Source organism: Pleurodeles waltl, chromosome 2_1 (assembly GCF_031143425.1).
Source record: "Pleurodeles waltl isolate 20211129_DDA chromosome 2_1, aPleWal1.hap1.20221129, whole genome shotgun sequence".
NCBI classification, from domain to species: domain Eukaryota; kingdom Metazoa; phylum Chordata; class Amphibia; order Caudata; family Salamandridae; genus Pleurodeles; species Pleurodeles waltl.
Genome location: NC_090438.1, coordinates 350,711,978 through 350,726,957, shown reverse-complemented (window position 1 = coordinate 350,726,957; position 14,980 = coordinate 350,711,978). Strand labels below are relative to the sequence as shown.

At 45.0% G+C, this 14,980-nt stretch overlaps 1 protein-coding gene across 2 annotated transcripts in view; it reads left to right on the top strand.

The window, feature by feature from the left end:
- The window catches only part of BRWD3 (bromodomain and WD repeat domain containing 3), a 993,456-nt gene that overhangs the window by 459,502 nt on the left and 518,974 nt on the right, over positions 1-14,980 (top strand). For both annotated transcript variants that reach the window (XM_069212579.1, XM_069212580.1), the window contains exon 27: positions 5,304-5,386. In XM_069212579.1, the coding sequence (XP_069068680.1) occupies positions 5,304-5,386 (83 nt within the window). The remainder of the gene's footprint in view (positions 1-5,303; positions 5,387-14,980) is intronic.

The following is a 14,980-nucleotide window of genomic DNA, read 5'->3' as shown; positions in this document are numbered from 1 at the left end:
GAAACAACAGATCAGGCACCCCAATCTAGCGACGCTCAACCTAGCAATTTGGCTCCTGAAGTCTTAGAGTTATCTAAATCTTCCAAACGACTGTATGGAAGTCATTAAACAGGCAAGAAAACCTTCTACATGGCATTGCTATGCTAATAAATGGAAAAGATTTGTTTTCTACTGCCAAGCAAAACACATCACACCGTTAGATGCGTCCATACTGGACATCGTAGGCTATTTACTACACTTACAAAAAGCAAATCTTGCTTTTTCATCCATCAAAATACACCTCACTGCAATTTCAGCTTACTTGCAAATTATACACACAAAATCACTGTTTAGAATACCAGTCATTAAAGCCTTCATGGAAGGACTAAAGGCGATCATATCGCCAAGAACACCACCAGTACCTTCGTGGAATCTTAATATTGTACTTACACGACTCATGGGCCCACCTTTTGAACCCATGCATTCTTGTCAAATCCAATTCTTAACTTGGAAAGTGGCATTTCTAGTGGCTATCACTTCACTACGAAGAGTTAGCGAAATACAGGCTTTCACTATTGAGGAACCCTTTATACAAGTACACAAACATAAAGTTTCTACCAAAGGTCATTTCACTGTTTCATTTAAACCAAACAGTGGAACTTCCAGTCTTCTTCCCACAGCCAGACTCTGTAGCAGAAAGAGCACTGCATACATTAGACATAAAAAGAGCTCTAATGTACTATATAGACAGAACACAACCATTTCGTAACACTAAACAATTGTTCGTCGCATTCCAGAAACCCCATGCTGGTAACCCTATAGCCAAACAAGGTATAGCAAGATGGATAGTTAAATGCATACAGACTTGTTACCTTAAAGCTAAAAGAGAACTACTCATTACACCAAAGGCACACTCCACTAGAAAGAAAGGGGCAATAATGGCCTTTCTAGGTAACATACCAATGACAGAGATTTGTAAGGCAGCCACTTGGTCCACACCTCATACGTTTACCAAACACTACTGTGTAGATGTGTTAGCAACACAACAAGCCACAGTAAGACAGGTTGTACTAAGAACATTATTTCAAACAACTTCAACTCCTACAGGCTGACCACCGCTTTTGGGAAGATTACTGCTTTGTAGTCTATGCACAGCATGTGTATCTGCAGCTACACATGCCATCGAACGGAAAATGTCACTTACCCAGTGTACATCTGTTCGTGGCATGTTGCGCTGCAGATTCACATGCGCCCTCTCACCTCCCCAGGAGCCTGTAGCCGTTTAAGTTGCAATTAGAAATTGTATATATGTAAATAAACATTCCTTTAGAGCAAACTATGTACATACATATCTATTCCATTGCATGGACATCTTTACTATTCTCATTCTACCACTCCTACCTCACCCTATGCGGGTAAACAATCTAAGATGGAGTCGATGCCCATGCGCAATGGAGCCGAAAGGTAGGAGTCACTCGGTCCCGTGACTCGAAAAGACTTCCTCGAAGAAAAGCAACTTGTAACACTCCGAGCACAACACTAGATGGCAGGAACAGTGCACAGCATGTGAATCTGCAGCAGAATATGCCACAAACAGGTTTTCCTGGGGGCCGCCTACCTTATTATTATTTTTTTTTAAGTATGTCCGGGGAGGGTGGGGGGAGCATTTGCCGAGGGGGCTGATTCTTCAAAAGAGAATTCTTTCATTTAAAATCTGTAGCAGTTAACAGTGAGAGTGCACATAGTCTGGGAGTTTTGCGGGAGAATGAAGTAAAAGAGTAGTGGGGTTCACATCTCAAAATCTCACAATGATAGAAAAGAAAGCCTTGTCTTCCATTTTTTTTTGGTGGTGAGACATTTCAAAATGTTTTTATGGGGGGGGGAACTACATTTTCAACGGCAACAGACAGTAAGCCCCTTTTTGATGTATTATCTACCAAATGAGTTGTTGTGGCTACTCCCAGATTAACAAAATGAAAGTATTCACAGGTGTTTTCCTGTTGAGCTAAAGTATGTGCCGTAATGCTGTGGTGTTATTATTGTTTGTCCCATTTGTTAGTTGATAGCCATGGTGACGAGAATTGGCAGCTGATGACAGTTGAGGGGGGATGTAATGGTGCCGTAGGTGATCATGAGTGGAAGGATGCTGTGGAGCTTGATGAAGAGCTCAAGGATGTCATGGAAGATATCAGGAAAGGATGATAGTGTGCTTTACAAATACACTTAGCAGCTTGTATTTGCCATAAGGTCTGCACTTAATTCTTCAAGGATCAGTATCTTGGAAGGGCAATGAGTTGTAAACAGCCGCAAGCTCTTACTTTCTACCTGTGGCGCACTCATCCACTGGACTGATCCATCTAATTGTAACTTGGTGACCTATAGGAATAATCCTTGGTGATATTGTGCAAGTAATGAAGGATAGCATTAAATCAGTTGACCTTTCTGTTGATCTGCTTTCTGATTGTCGAGGCGAGCCACTCACCTGAAAAGCAGGATGTCTGCAGGGGCGATGGTATGCCCCCCGACCTCCTGGAACACCTCTCGACACTTCCTGGTGGACACAGAAACCCCAGCAGGTGTCCCAAAAGGAAAGGGGGAGTGGAAGAGAAAGAGACAAAACACTGCCACGTCTTGCCGGTCCAGCCAGGCACCCTATATCTTCGGGGGGGAAGGTCATTGTTGACAAGAGTGATAGTAGAGTTAGTGCACTCAACTTCCTTGAAACTAAATCTCTCTTTCTGATATGGGCACAGGAGCGGTAGAATAACACTGGGATGCTCCAGCACTTTTCTTGGTTAATAATAACTGTTGGCACAATTACAAACACTGCATTACCAAAAACCCAAACTGAGTACCATAACAATAAGTACTGCAACACTAGGGCTGGCTTCACAGAGATTCACTGTTGCACACTACAATTAGAACTGTGGTTGCACTTATCATGCACAAGACAGACAAACAAGGGCATTAATTATTTCACGTATAAGTTTCCCGCATGCATAGGGTTAAACTAAAATGAACAAAAACACTCCAAGAAATACAAATGTCAAATCAGGGTTTATACAGTTAAGGTGGCATAGTTTGGTTTGGTTTCACTGTGTGTGTGTGTGTGTGTGTGTGTGTGTGGGAAACCCTTCAAAAGCAAATTCCTTAAACCTGAAACACAGGCATGAATAACACAATTGAAAACCAAGAGGTATGCTATTAGAGAAAGAAAAGTCACGTAAATGCTCTTTTAAAATTGCACTGTCACTTTTTGTAGTACTTGAGCTCAAGCAGATCCTGAAGCACATTTATGCAAGTAACTACAAAAATAATGTAGAATGTTCAGAAATGCATTTGTCTTTTCAAGATAAGCACTCTGCCAAAATATGAGGGTTGAAATACACCAGCTGTTATAGGAAAGCGTGGAACAAAATCCGTGGAGAATACTAGTTACTTAGCTGCAGTCTTTTCCGGAGTGCTGGAGCAATGCCTAGTGTCAGCTGGTACAGGAACGAAGAAAATAAGTGCCTCAAAAGTCCTGAATACGAGGATGACAGCAGGGGCTGGACTGCCAAATCAGATGCTGAGATCAGGAAGCAAAATAAAGCAAAGCAGGGAGGCTTGCTTCACTCTGCTATTTATAGCCAATCAGGAAAGCAGTTGAGTTTCCACATGTGGATAAGTCACCACACCCAATTAGAAGCACATGTCTACACCACACCCAGTTAGAAGCACAAGTCTACACCTGCTCACAATAGCAAACAAGCATTGGTAAAACAAGCATTGATAAAAACCAATTGTGTAACACTGCACATTATGTTTACTTATAAACATGAAGGTTTAACCAAGAACAGAGATATGATTTAACCCTAATCCCTAGGGATGCTGACAGATATGTAGGAGGTACCTTGGGGATTCCTGACACTGATGTGGGTTGTTTCAGGTAAAAAACAACCAGAACATTAGCGTGTGTGATAAGAAGCATGCAAGAAGAAAGACTGTAATGTGCACTCGTGGTGTTGTGTGTCTTTGTTACATGTATGTGGAAGAATCCCGCACAGTTGCCAATACTGCGTTGTTTTGAAACCTATTTAACATTTAAAAGGCGGATGACTCAAAATACAATCTATCTAATGAAAAAGAAGAGTTTTGTTGGTTTGGCTTGAACTAGAGTGTCATTCTATATCGTAATCATCACAAATAAGCTAAAAGAACTTCCTGAGAATTTTAGTATGGATTTTTTATGCTAGATGCCATTTTCTGTTCATTTAGTTTCGAAGGAGAACGCTACATCCTGCTTGCATGAAGATAACAATGTGCCATTCAAATTTCAAGATGAATAGTACTAAGAGTTTGTGTGAAAGTGGCAAAATAGAATCCAGAGTGTTCAAGTGGCTCAGTACAGTACTTCGGGTGAGGAAACAAGGGGAAAAAGTGAGGCTGTGCATTGATTTTAGGAAATCTAAACAAGTGTGTATAGTCAGACAAGCATCTATTGCCAAATTTAAACAAAGTGTTTGCCACAGTGGTTAATATCATACTTTTCCCCACATTAGAGTCTTCCAAGACATATTGCCAAATCAAATCGTATCCTTTTTATCATTATAGAGGCTGGTCCTTAAAGAATTATTTGTAGAGTTATTAGAAATCCCAGCTCACATGAAATAACATTATACAGTGCCTCCTCAGGCAGCAATTTCTAAGTCCTTGAGCATCCCTTCAGTCTCCTCTCACACCGTTTCACACTCTCCCTTCCAGCCACAATGCTGCAATATACTGCACTTGTTTTAGCCAGACAATATATGAAGCTCTGGAGTCCTATTGTTTTTGTAGTTGCCACCATAGTACTCTTGCTCTTTTTTGTGGAAGATGGATGATAGTACTGAACTGCACACTCTTCTAGAACTAGGCAGGTGGAAATCCTAAACTGTGAGCAGAACAGATGCCTTCTTTCTTACCTTGTCATCATGGCCTCACTTCAGCGGTGATGTCTGAGTGCATCCTGCAACTTATTGATGCTAATGAAAGTATATATTTATAATTTTCAGGCACATTATCAACTACATTTTGTTCTGAGCATTGCTAAATTTCCAAAGTGCCATTTTTTTGTTTGTGGGAAATCTCAACATGATTATTATAGTGCACATATATGGTATATTTAGTGTTGCTCAACAAAGCAATTTTTCAGCAGTACTGTGACATTACTGTTTTTCATTTTGTAAATTTTTTTGGAACTCTTTTTAATTTGTGAGACTCAATAAGCTCATAATTTAAGATGAAATATTTCTACTTTTTTGGTTGTACAATTTGACCTTTTCCCTTTCTCCTTTGTATTATAGATATCATGATATGCCAGATGTTATTGACTTTCTTGTTTTGCATGAATTCTACAATGAGGCCAAAAAAAGGAATTGGAAAATTGGTACGTATTAGATCATGGCGTAATAAATACAGGAAAAAATGTGTAGGTTCTTCTTTTTATATTCTGTTGTAGCTTTTTACTAAGCAGGTATTCAGAGGCACAAGAGTAGCCAATTACAGCATGTCTCCCTCTATATGCTCTATTGTTCCAGCTTAATGGAAGACAGTTGTAACATCTCTAATATAAAGACATGAAAACTTTACCACACATTGTGTCTGAAAAAAAGTCAGAATGTATTTCTTGTCATTCTGTCTTAAAAATAAAGGGACAAAATGTCAGTGTTCCGTAATAGCCAATGCTTTTTCCTAATACTGTCACTACCTTCTACCCTTGGAGTGCAACAAAAGAGAATTCTTTATTTAAAAGGATGTGCAGTAATGAAAATGTAGCCCTGTGAAAGGAGCCATTACTATTCCTTGTTCCATAGAAGCTGTATATGTAAATGTCCTAAATGTTCTAGATTCTGGGATTGCAGAAACAAATCCATATAGTATTCACTGATTTGTTATGAATGTTACCCCATGGAATATTATCATTAAGGCCCTCTTAATGGGTTGATAGCCTATAAACCGATTGTTCTTCTTTTTCAAACACGGTCCTATCCAGCTGTTTAGTTATAGTTAGCACCCAATTCAAGTAATTTGTAGTGTGTCCCCTGGTTATAAAATTGTCTGCCATTTTTGTGATAGTGTTTTTGTACCGTAAATTGTTATGATATTCGCATATCCAGGTCTTCACCTTCCCTTCCAGTCATCACAATATATTAGAGGCCACAAGGGCAGGTAATCATATAAATAACCTGCATTGAATTGTATTTAGCATATTTTTTGATAGCCCACTTGGAAGGTAAACCCAGATAAAGGGGGTCATTCTGACCCTGGCGGCCGGTCGCCAGGGCCACCGACCACAGGAGCACCGCCAACAGGCTGGCGGTGCTCCCGAGGGCATTCTGACCGCGGCGGTTCAGCCGCGGTCAGAAAGGGTAAACCGGCGGTCTCCCGCCGGTTTACCACTGCCCTTCAGAATCCTCCATGGCTGCGGAGCGCGCTCCGCAGCCATGGGGATTCTGACACCCCCTACCGCCATCCTGAGACCCGCCAGGAACAGGATGGCGGTAGGGGGTGCCGCGGGGCCCCTGGGGGCCCCTGCAGTGCCCATGCCCATGGCATGGGCACTGCAGGGGCCCCCGTAAGAGGGCCCCGCAAAGTATTTCAGTGTCTGCTAAGCAGACACTGAAATACGCAACGGGTGCAACTGCACCCGTCGCACCCCTGCAACTACGCCGGCTCAATTCTGAGCCGGCGTCCTCGTTGCAGGGGCATTTCCTCTGGGCCGGCGGGCGCTCTTTTGGAGAGCGCCCGCCGGCCCAGAGGAAATGTCTGAATGGCCGCCGCGGTCTTTTGACCGCGGTGCGGTCATTCAGCGGCTGTACCTTGGCGGATAGTAGGTGTTCTAGGATGACAAAAGCTGCAGTGGCCGACGGGCAGTGACCCGTTATTTTGGGTAGACCCAAGGCTAGTTATTTATTAGTCCTTGTTTGCACCAGGACATCCCTCAAGCTCTGGCTCATTTGTGTGAGAACATGGGTTTTCCCATGTATGACACCCCTTATTCAAAATGCACCAATTTTTCTTGATGATGTTCCTGACAATAGTAGATGCTGTGTTGAAGGTTGTGACACAGATCTTCCTCTTCTTGTCATCTCTCCTGGTTATTTCCAACAATATTTCCCTGTTTTGATTTCTGGCCATCTTCTTTTATTTTCCTGTTAGTCTTCTGGGTGATTTTATGTTCTCAGCTTCAGATAGGCATTCTGCCTTTGCCTTGAAGTCTCAAACATTGTTGCAAGTCGGTGTACGTGATGAAAGAGCATCATAATTTCAGGCCTTGTTCTCCGTAGCCTGGGCCGAATCCTTGCCTCCCCAAGTTTCTGGAAGACAGAGCAACCCCTGCCTAATTAAAAGAATTTTATGAGGGCAGGTGTTTAGTTTTTAGGCAGTTCGACCCTGTCAGTGCCACGTTGGGCCTTGAGGGTTTGGAGGGGGCCCCGTCAAGTTCGGCGCCAGTGGCTTCGGCTCTGGCCCTGAAGGGCTTCCAGGGATGCAGTCCTGGATCCAGACCGGCACCGGTCATAGCACTTCGACCTTCCCTGGCACTGGTCCCAATGTCAATGCTCCTGGCACCACCAGTGCCCACTGGCAGCTCCATCCCCATTGTCATCGTCGAATCGGCACGGAGACGTATGAGCATCGCTCAATTCTGATGCTGGCAGCAGCTGTGCCGCCTAGGTCCGATCCTGGGCCCTATTGTGCTAGGCTTAGCCTCGGGGAGGACTGGAAGGGGTCACTGGACCCTTTAGAATAGCAGTCTTATGAGGAGGAAATAGACTGGTGTGAGGACTTTCGTGAAGCCAGTGGACTGAACATATTTTGAGATACTAGTCTGCTTTCTCCCCCTACCATGGCTACGGAGAAGCAAGCCTTTTACGCAATAGTGGTGAGGTGCTGGACTTTCAGCTGCCCTCAGTGGGTGTCAAGATTAATCTGTTGATGGAGGTGCTGCAACTGAGTGTCCACATCTGAAAGAACCCCTGCTCCTGTTTAAGGATGGCCTCTACCAGCCCCGTGTTGCTGGTGGTGGGTGTTTTGGGTTAACTTGAACCCCAACCGGTGGAGTTCCTAAAACACGGAGACTGTAAGTGTTGTACCTACCTGTAAACAGATCTAACTTTTCTTCCCCTCAGGAACTGGTTCAAAATTGCTCTGTGTCCAGTTTCAAAATAGCTTTTTGCCAATAAATCAAAAACTGTATTACTTACCTATTTCAAACCAAATAAATTAAGAAAATATGGGGGTCATTATGGCCCCCGGCGGTGAGTGTTAATGTGGCGTTAGTACCACCAACAGGCTGGTGGTACATACCGCCACATTATGAAAATGGCTGGTTGGCTGCAGCCAACCCGCCACTTATCCACTCATACCTCAATATCATTCTCCAGCCAGGCAGCCAGCACAGTACCGCTGGCGGCATTATGAGCTTGCCTACCACCATGGTTTTCGTGGCATTAGCAACGCTACGAAAACCATGGCGGTAGGCCCTACTGGTGACAGGGAATTCCTTCTCATACCGCGATATCAATCTCCAGCCAGGCAGCCAGCACAGTACAGCTGACCGCATTATGAGCTTGCCTACCACCATGGTTTTCGTGGCGTTAGCAACGTTACGAAAACCATGGCAGTAGGCCCTACCGGTGACAGGGAATTCCTTACCTGTCATCGGTAGGTGGCTCCCACACCCCCCCAACACACACCAGATGCCCGCCACCCCCACTCCATCCAAAGCTCCCCACCCCCCCATACATACACAAACTCCCCACCTGACATTCAGATACATCCCCCCTCCCTCTGATCCAAACGAACATCCCCCTACGCCCGATCAAAACGAACACTCCCACCCCGATCCAAACACACACCCCCACCCCGATCTAAACACACACCCCACCCCAATCCAAACACACACACCCCCACTGCCTCTGATCCTCCCACTCACCCCCCACTCCCTCCGATCCTCTCACTCACCCCTGCCCCCATACACGCACACACCCGCAGACACGCACCACGCATACTTCCAATCACTCAGGCATGCTCGCACACATTCTTACAACAATCACACTGACATGCAGACCGCACCCACTTCACCATTCTTACATGCATTCACTTGCATGCATACGCCCACGCAAACACAACACACACAGACGCATTCACACACTATAAGGAAATGGCTACCTGTTGCAGTTACCCCCCACTTTTTGCCTGATACTGATGCTGACTTGACTGAGAAGTGTGCTGGGACCCTGCTAACCAGGCCCCAGCACCAGTGTTCTTTCACCTAAAATGTACCATTGTTTCCACAATTGGCACACCCCTGGCACACAGATAAGTCCCTTGTAAAAGTTAAAAGGTACCAGTGGTACCAAGGGCCCTGTGACCAGGAAAGTTCCCTAAGGGCTGCAGCATATGTTGTGCCACCCTAAGGGACCCCTCACCTAACACATGCACACTGCCATTGCAGATTGTGGGTGTTGGTGGGGAGAAAAAGGCAAAGTCGACATGGCATCCCCCTCAGGATGCCATGCACACAAAATACTGCCTGTGGCATAGGTAAGTCACCCCTCTAGCAGTCCTTACAGCCCTAAGGAAGGGTGCACTATACCACAGGTGAGGGCATAGCTGCATGAGAAATATGCCCCTACAGTGTCTAAGTCTATTCTTAGACATTGTAAGTACAGTGTGGCCATATTAATGGTCTGGGAGTTCGTCAAAAACGAACTCCACAGCTTCATAATGGCTACACTGGTATCAAACTTCTCAGAATAATAAACCCACACTGATGCCAGTGTTGGATTTATTAAAAAATGCACACAGAGGGCATCTTAGAGATGCCCCCTGTATTTTACCCAATTGTTCAGTGCAGGACTGACTGGTCTGTGCCAGCCTGCTGCTGAGAGACGAGTTTCTCTTCCAGGGGATCCTCATCAATAGTCATAAACATTGAATATTCCCGCCCTTGTGTGGGGACCCCGGAGCATATATAAAATACACACATATAAAGTATGAAATATGCACGAAAAATATATATAGCATTTTTTGTAGACAAATTTTCATACTAAACTCATATATAAATGTGTAAAACAGCAATGCTGGCTATAATCATAAACAGGCTAAAATGCTTTATTTCTATGGAGTTTTTTTTTTTTTTAATCTTTACAAAATTACAATAAGAGAAAAAATATCTACCAAAGCCCCAAAACTGGGCCTAGGGAAATAAGCAGTAGTAATCATCAGAGAAAAAAGATAAAAATCTACATTGAAAAACAATGGAGCATTCTTAGCCAATAGGCTGCATACAGGTTAACACAGGAGAACCATAAAAACTTTGGCAGCGTGCCTTTAAGACCCTGAGCACCTCCAGTATCCCACCATGCCTCAGGGGTGAAGGAGAGGTGACAGTTGGTTCACAGTTAGGTCAGTACTTTTTTACGGTGACAAGCTGTGTAGCCGATTTGAAAGTCTGTCCTGCACTTCTAGGAGACGTGCGTCCGGGGAGGAGGGTGGGTTGTTTATGACTTTGATGAGGATACCCCTGGAAGAGAACTAGGATTTACAGGTAAGTAACTTATCCTTCTCTTCCAGGGGATCCTCATCAATAGTCATAAACATTGAATAGATTAGCAAGCCCATCCCTTGACTCTGCAGACTGTCCAATAGAAGTGCAGGCATAGATATGTATCATGCGAACAAATTCCTCAGAGAAGCTTGCCCAACTGAAGGACCTGAAGGAACCAGACTCCAGTGCAGGAGCGATCCCCAGGCGACCCTCTTCCTAGCCCAGGTGGTGGCTACCCTGAGGAGCCCCCCCCGTGCCTGCCTGCATCGCTGAAGAGACCCCTGGGTCTCCCCATTGAAACCTATTGAAAACCCGACACCTGTTTGCACTCTGCACCCGGCCGCCCCTGTGCCGCTGAGGGTGTACTTTCTGTGCCTGCTTGTGTCCCCCCCCCCACCCACCCCCCCCAGTGCCCTACAAAACGCCCCTGGGCTGCCCTCCGAAGTCGCGGGTACTTACCTGCTGGCAGACTGGAACCGGGGCACCCCCTTCTCCATTGAAGCCTATGCGTTTTGGGCACCACTTTGACTTCTGCACCTGACCGGCCCTGAGCTGCTTGTGTGGTAACTTTGGGGTTGCCCTGAACCCCCAACGGTGGGCTACCTTGGACCCAACATTGAACCCTATAGGTGGTTTACTTACTAGCAAAACTAACAAATACTTACCTCCCCCAGGAACTGTTGAAATTTGCACTGTCTAGTTTTAAAATAGCTTTTTACCATTTTTGCCAAAACTGTACATGCTATTTTGCTGATTCAAAGTTCCTATGATACCTGAGTGAAGTACCTTTCATTTGAAGTATGGATTGTAAATCTTGAACCTGTGGTTCTTAAAATAAACTAAGAAAATATATTTTTCTATATAAAAACCTATTGACCTGGAATTGTCTTTGAGTGTGTGTTCCTCATTTATTGCCTGTGTGTGTACAACAAATGCTTAACACTACCCTCTGATAAGCCTACTGCTCGACCACACTACCACAAAATAGAGCATTAGAATGATCTCTTTTTGCCACTATCTTAACTCTAAGGAGAACCCTTGGACTCTGTGCATGCTATTTCTTACTTTGAAATAGTGCATACAGAGCCAACTTCCTACAGTGGTGGGGTACAAGACTTTGCATTTGCTGGACTACTCAGCCAACACCTGATCACACGACTAAATTCCAAAACATTTCATTAGAAACTGATTTTTGAAATTTGAGCTATTTTTCTAAATTTTTAAAAGTCTTGCTAGGGCCTTGTGTTAGTCCCTGTTAGCATTTCTTTTAGAGTTTAAAGGTTTTGTAAAAGTTTGAATTAAGTTCTAGAGATAGCTTTAGAGTCTTAAAAAGTATTCCTAGTTTTAGAAACAAAATGTCTAATACAGAAGAGAATGTGATGGAACTCAACCTCACCCCTTACCTGCATCTTAGGCTGTCAGAGTTAAGGTCTCTCTGTAAAATCAAAAAGATAAAGACTGGTTCAAACCCTACCAAAGTACAGCTCCAGGAGCTCTTGTCAGAGTTTGCTAAAAACAACCCCTCTGATGATGGCCTCACAGAGGGGGACACTAGTGAGTTGGAGGAATTCCCACCTCCAACCCTAGATAGGGAGAACGGGGTTTCTCCAACCCTGACTCCAGAAGTGATAGAGAAGCTGCTTCTCTCACAGGAGAGTCCAGCAACTCTGGAAGCATTGAGGACAGCCTCAATGAAGATGACCGCCTGCTAGCCAGGTTGGTCACTTGATTGGCTTTGGAAAGACAGATCCTAGCCATAGAAAGGGAAAGACAAGAGATGGGCTTAGGTCCCATCAGTGGTGGCAGCAACATAAATAGGGTCAGAGATTATCCTGACATGCTAAAAATCCCTAAAGGGATTGTAACTAAATATGAATATGGTGATGACATCACCAAATGGTTCACAGCTTTTGAGAGGGCTTGTGCAACCAGAAAAGTAAACAAATCTCACTGGGGTGCTCTCCTTTGGGAAATGTTCACTAGAAAGTGTAGGGATAGACTCCTCACACTCTCTGGTAAAGATGTAGAATCCTATGACCTCATGAAGGCTACCCTGATTTGAGGGCTTTGGATTCTCAACTGAGTAGTGCAGGATTAGGTTCAGGGGGGCTCAGAAATCCTCGAGCCAGACCTGGGTTGATTTTGTTGACTTCTCAGTCAAAATACTGGATGGTTGGATTCATGGCAGTGGTGTAAATGATAATGATGGGCTGTACAATTTATTTGTGAAAGAACACCTGTTAAGTAATTGTTTCAGTGATAAACTGCATCAGCATCTGGTAGACCTAGGACCAATTTCTCCCCAAGAATTGGGAAAGAAGGTGGACCATTGGGTCAAGACTAGGGTGACCAAGACTTCCACAGGGGGTCACCAAAAGAAAGGGGTCACAAAGACTCCCCAGGGGAAGAGTGTTGAGACATCCAAGGGAAAAAGTAAAGAGTCTCCTACAGGGCCCCAAAAACCTGCTCAGGAGGGAGGGTCCAAAGCCTCTTCACAATCCAATTTTGGGTACAAGGGTAAAAACATTGATCCCAAAAAGGCCTGGTGTCATAGTTGTAATCAGCAGGGACACCAAACTGAAGACAAGGCCTATCCGAAAAAATGTTCCACTTCAAACTCTACTCCAGTTAGCACTGGAATAGCCAGTCTCCAGGTGGGGTCAACAGTGTGCCCAGAGCAAATCAGGGTTCACACTGAAGCTACGTTCGTCTCTGAGGGTGGGGTGTACTTAGCCACACTGGCTGCCTGACCCCCTAATATGCAAAAATACAGGCAGCAACTCTTAATTAATGGGATTAGTGTAGAAGGCCTGAGGGATACAGGTGCCAGTGTCACCATGGTGACAGAGAAACTGGTTTCCCCTGGTCAATACCTAGCTGGAGAAACGTATCCAGTCACCAACGCTGACAATCAGACTAAAGTACATCCCATGGCTATGGTAACTTTAGAGTGGGGAGGGGTCAATGGCCTGAAACAGGTGGTGGTCTCCTCAAATATCCCTGTAGACTGTTTGCTTGGAAATGACCTGGAGTCCTCAGCATGGGCTGAGGTAGAACTCAAAACCCATGCAGCCATGCTGGGTATCCCTGAACTGGTGTGTGTCAAGACAAGGGCACAGTGCAAGGCTCAGGGTGAAAAAGTGGTTTTGGAGCCTGGAATAATGGCCCAACCCTCCAAGAGGAAAGGAAAGAAGACTGGGGAACCAGCTTCAACACAACAAAATAAAGGGAACCTCTCTTCCCAGGAAGAAGTTCTGCCCTCTGAGGGAACTGAGCCCATGGAGTTAGAACCTTATCAGGTTGAGCTCCTAGGCCCAGGGGGGCCCACAAGGGAGCAGTTGTGTAAGGTGTAAGAAACATGTCCCTCTCTTGAAGGCCTTAGGCAGCAAGCTGCTGAAGAGACCAAAGGAAAAATCACTGGAACACATAGTCTATTGGGAAGATGGACTCCTCTATACTGAGGCAAGAGATCCCAAACCTGGTGCCACTAGGAGAGTGGTAGTGCTTCAGGAGTTTAGGAAGTTCATTCTGACCTTAGCTCATGATATTCCACTTGCTGGGTATTTGGGACAAACCAAGACTTGGGAAAGGTTAGTTAACCATTTCTATTGGCCCAACATGTCCCAGAAAGTAAAGGAGTTTTGTGTCTCCTGTGCCACCTGTCAAGCCAGTGGTAAGACAGGTGGACACCCAAAGGCCCCCCTCATTCCACTTCCAGTGGTGGGGGTCCCCTTTGAAAGAGTGGGTGTGGACATAGTGGGTCCACTTGAACCTCCCACAGCCTCAGGAAACAGTATATCCTAGTGGTAGTGGATCGTGCCACTAGGTACCCTGAAGCAATTCCCCTTAGGTCCACTACTGCCCCTGCAGTAGCTAAAGCACTCATTGGTATTTTTACCAGAGTGGGATTTCCTAAGGAGGGCGTGTCTGACAGGGGTACCAACTTCATGTCAGCATACCTGAAGCATATGTGGAATGAGTGTGGGGGGACTTACAAATTCACCACACCATACCATCCACAAACCAATGGTCTTGTAGAAAGATTTAACAAGACCTTGAAAGGCATGATCATGGGGCTCCCTGAAAAGCTCAAAAGGAGATGGGATGTCCTCTTGCCATGTCTGCTTTTCGCCTACAGAGAGGTGCCTCAGAAGGGAGTAGGGTTTTCCCCCTTTGAACTTCTGTTTGGCCATCCTGTCAGGGGACCACTAGCTCTTGTAAAAGAAGCCTGGAAGAGACCTCTCCGTGAGCCCAAACAAGATGTGGTGGACTATGTACTAGGCCTACGTTCCAGGATGGCAGAGTACATGGAAAAGGCAAGCAAAAACCTTGAGGCCAGCCAACAACTCCAGAAGATGTCGTATGACCAAAAGGCTGCTATGGTTGAGTTTCAGCCAGGGCAGAAAGTCTGGGTTCTGGAGCCTCTGG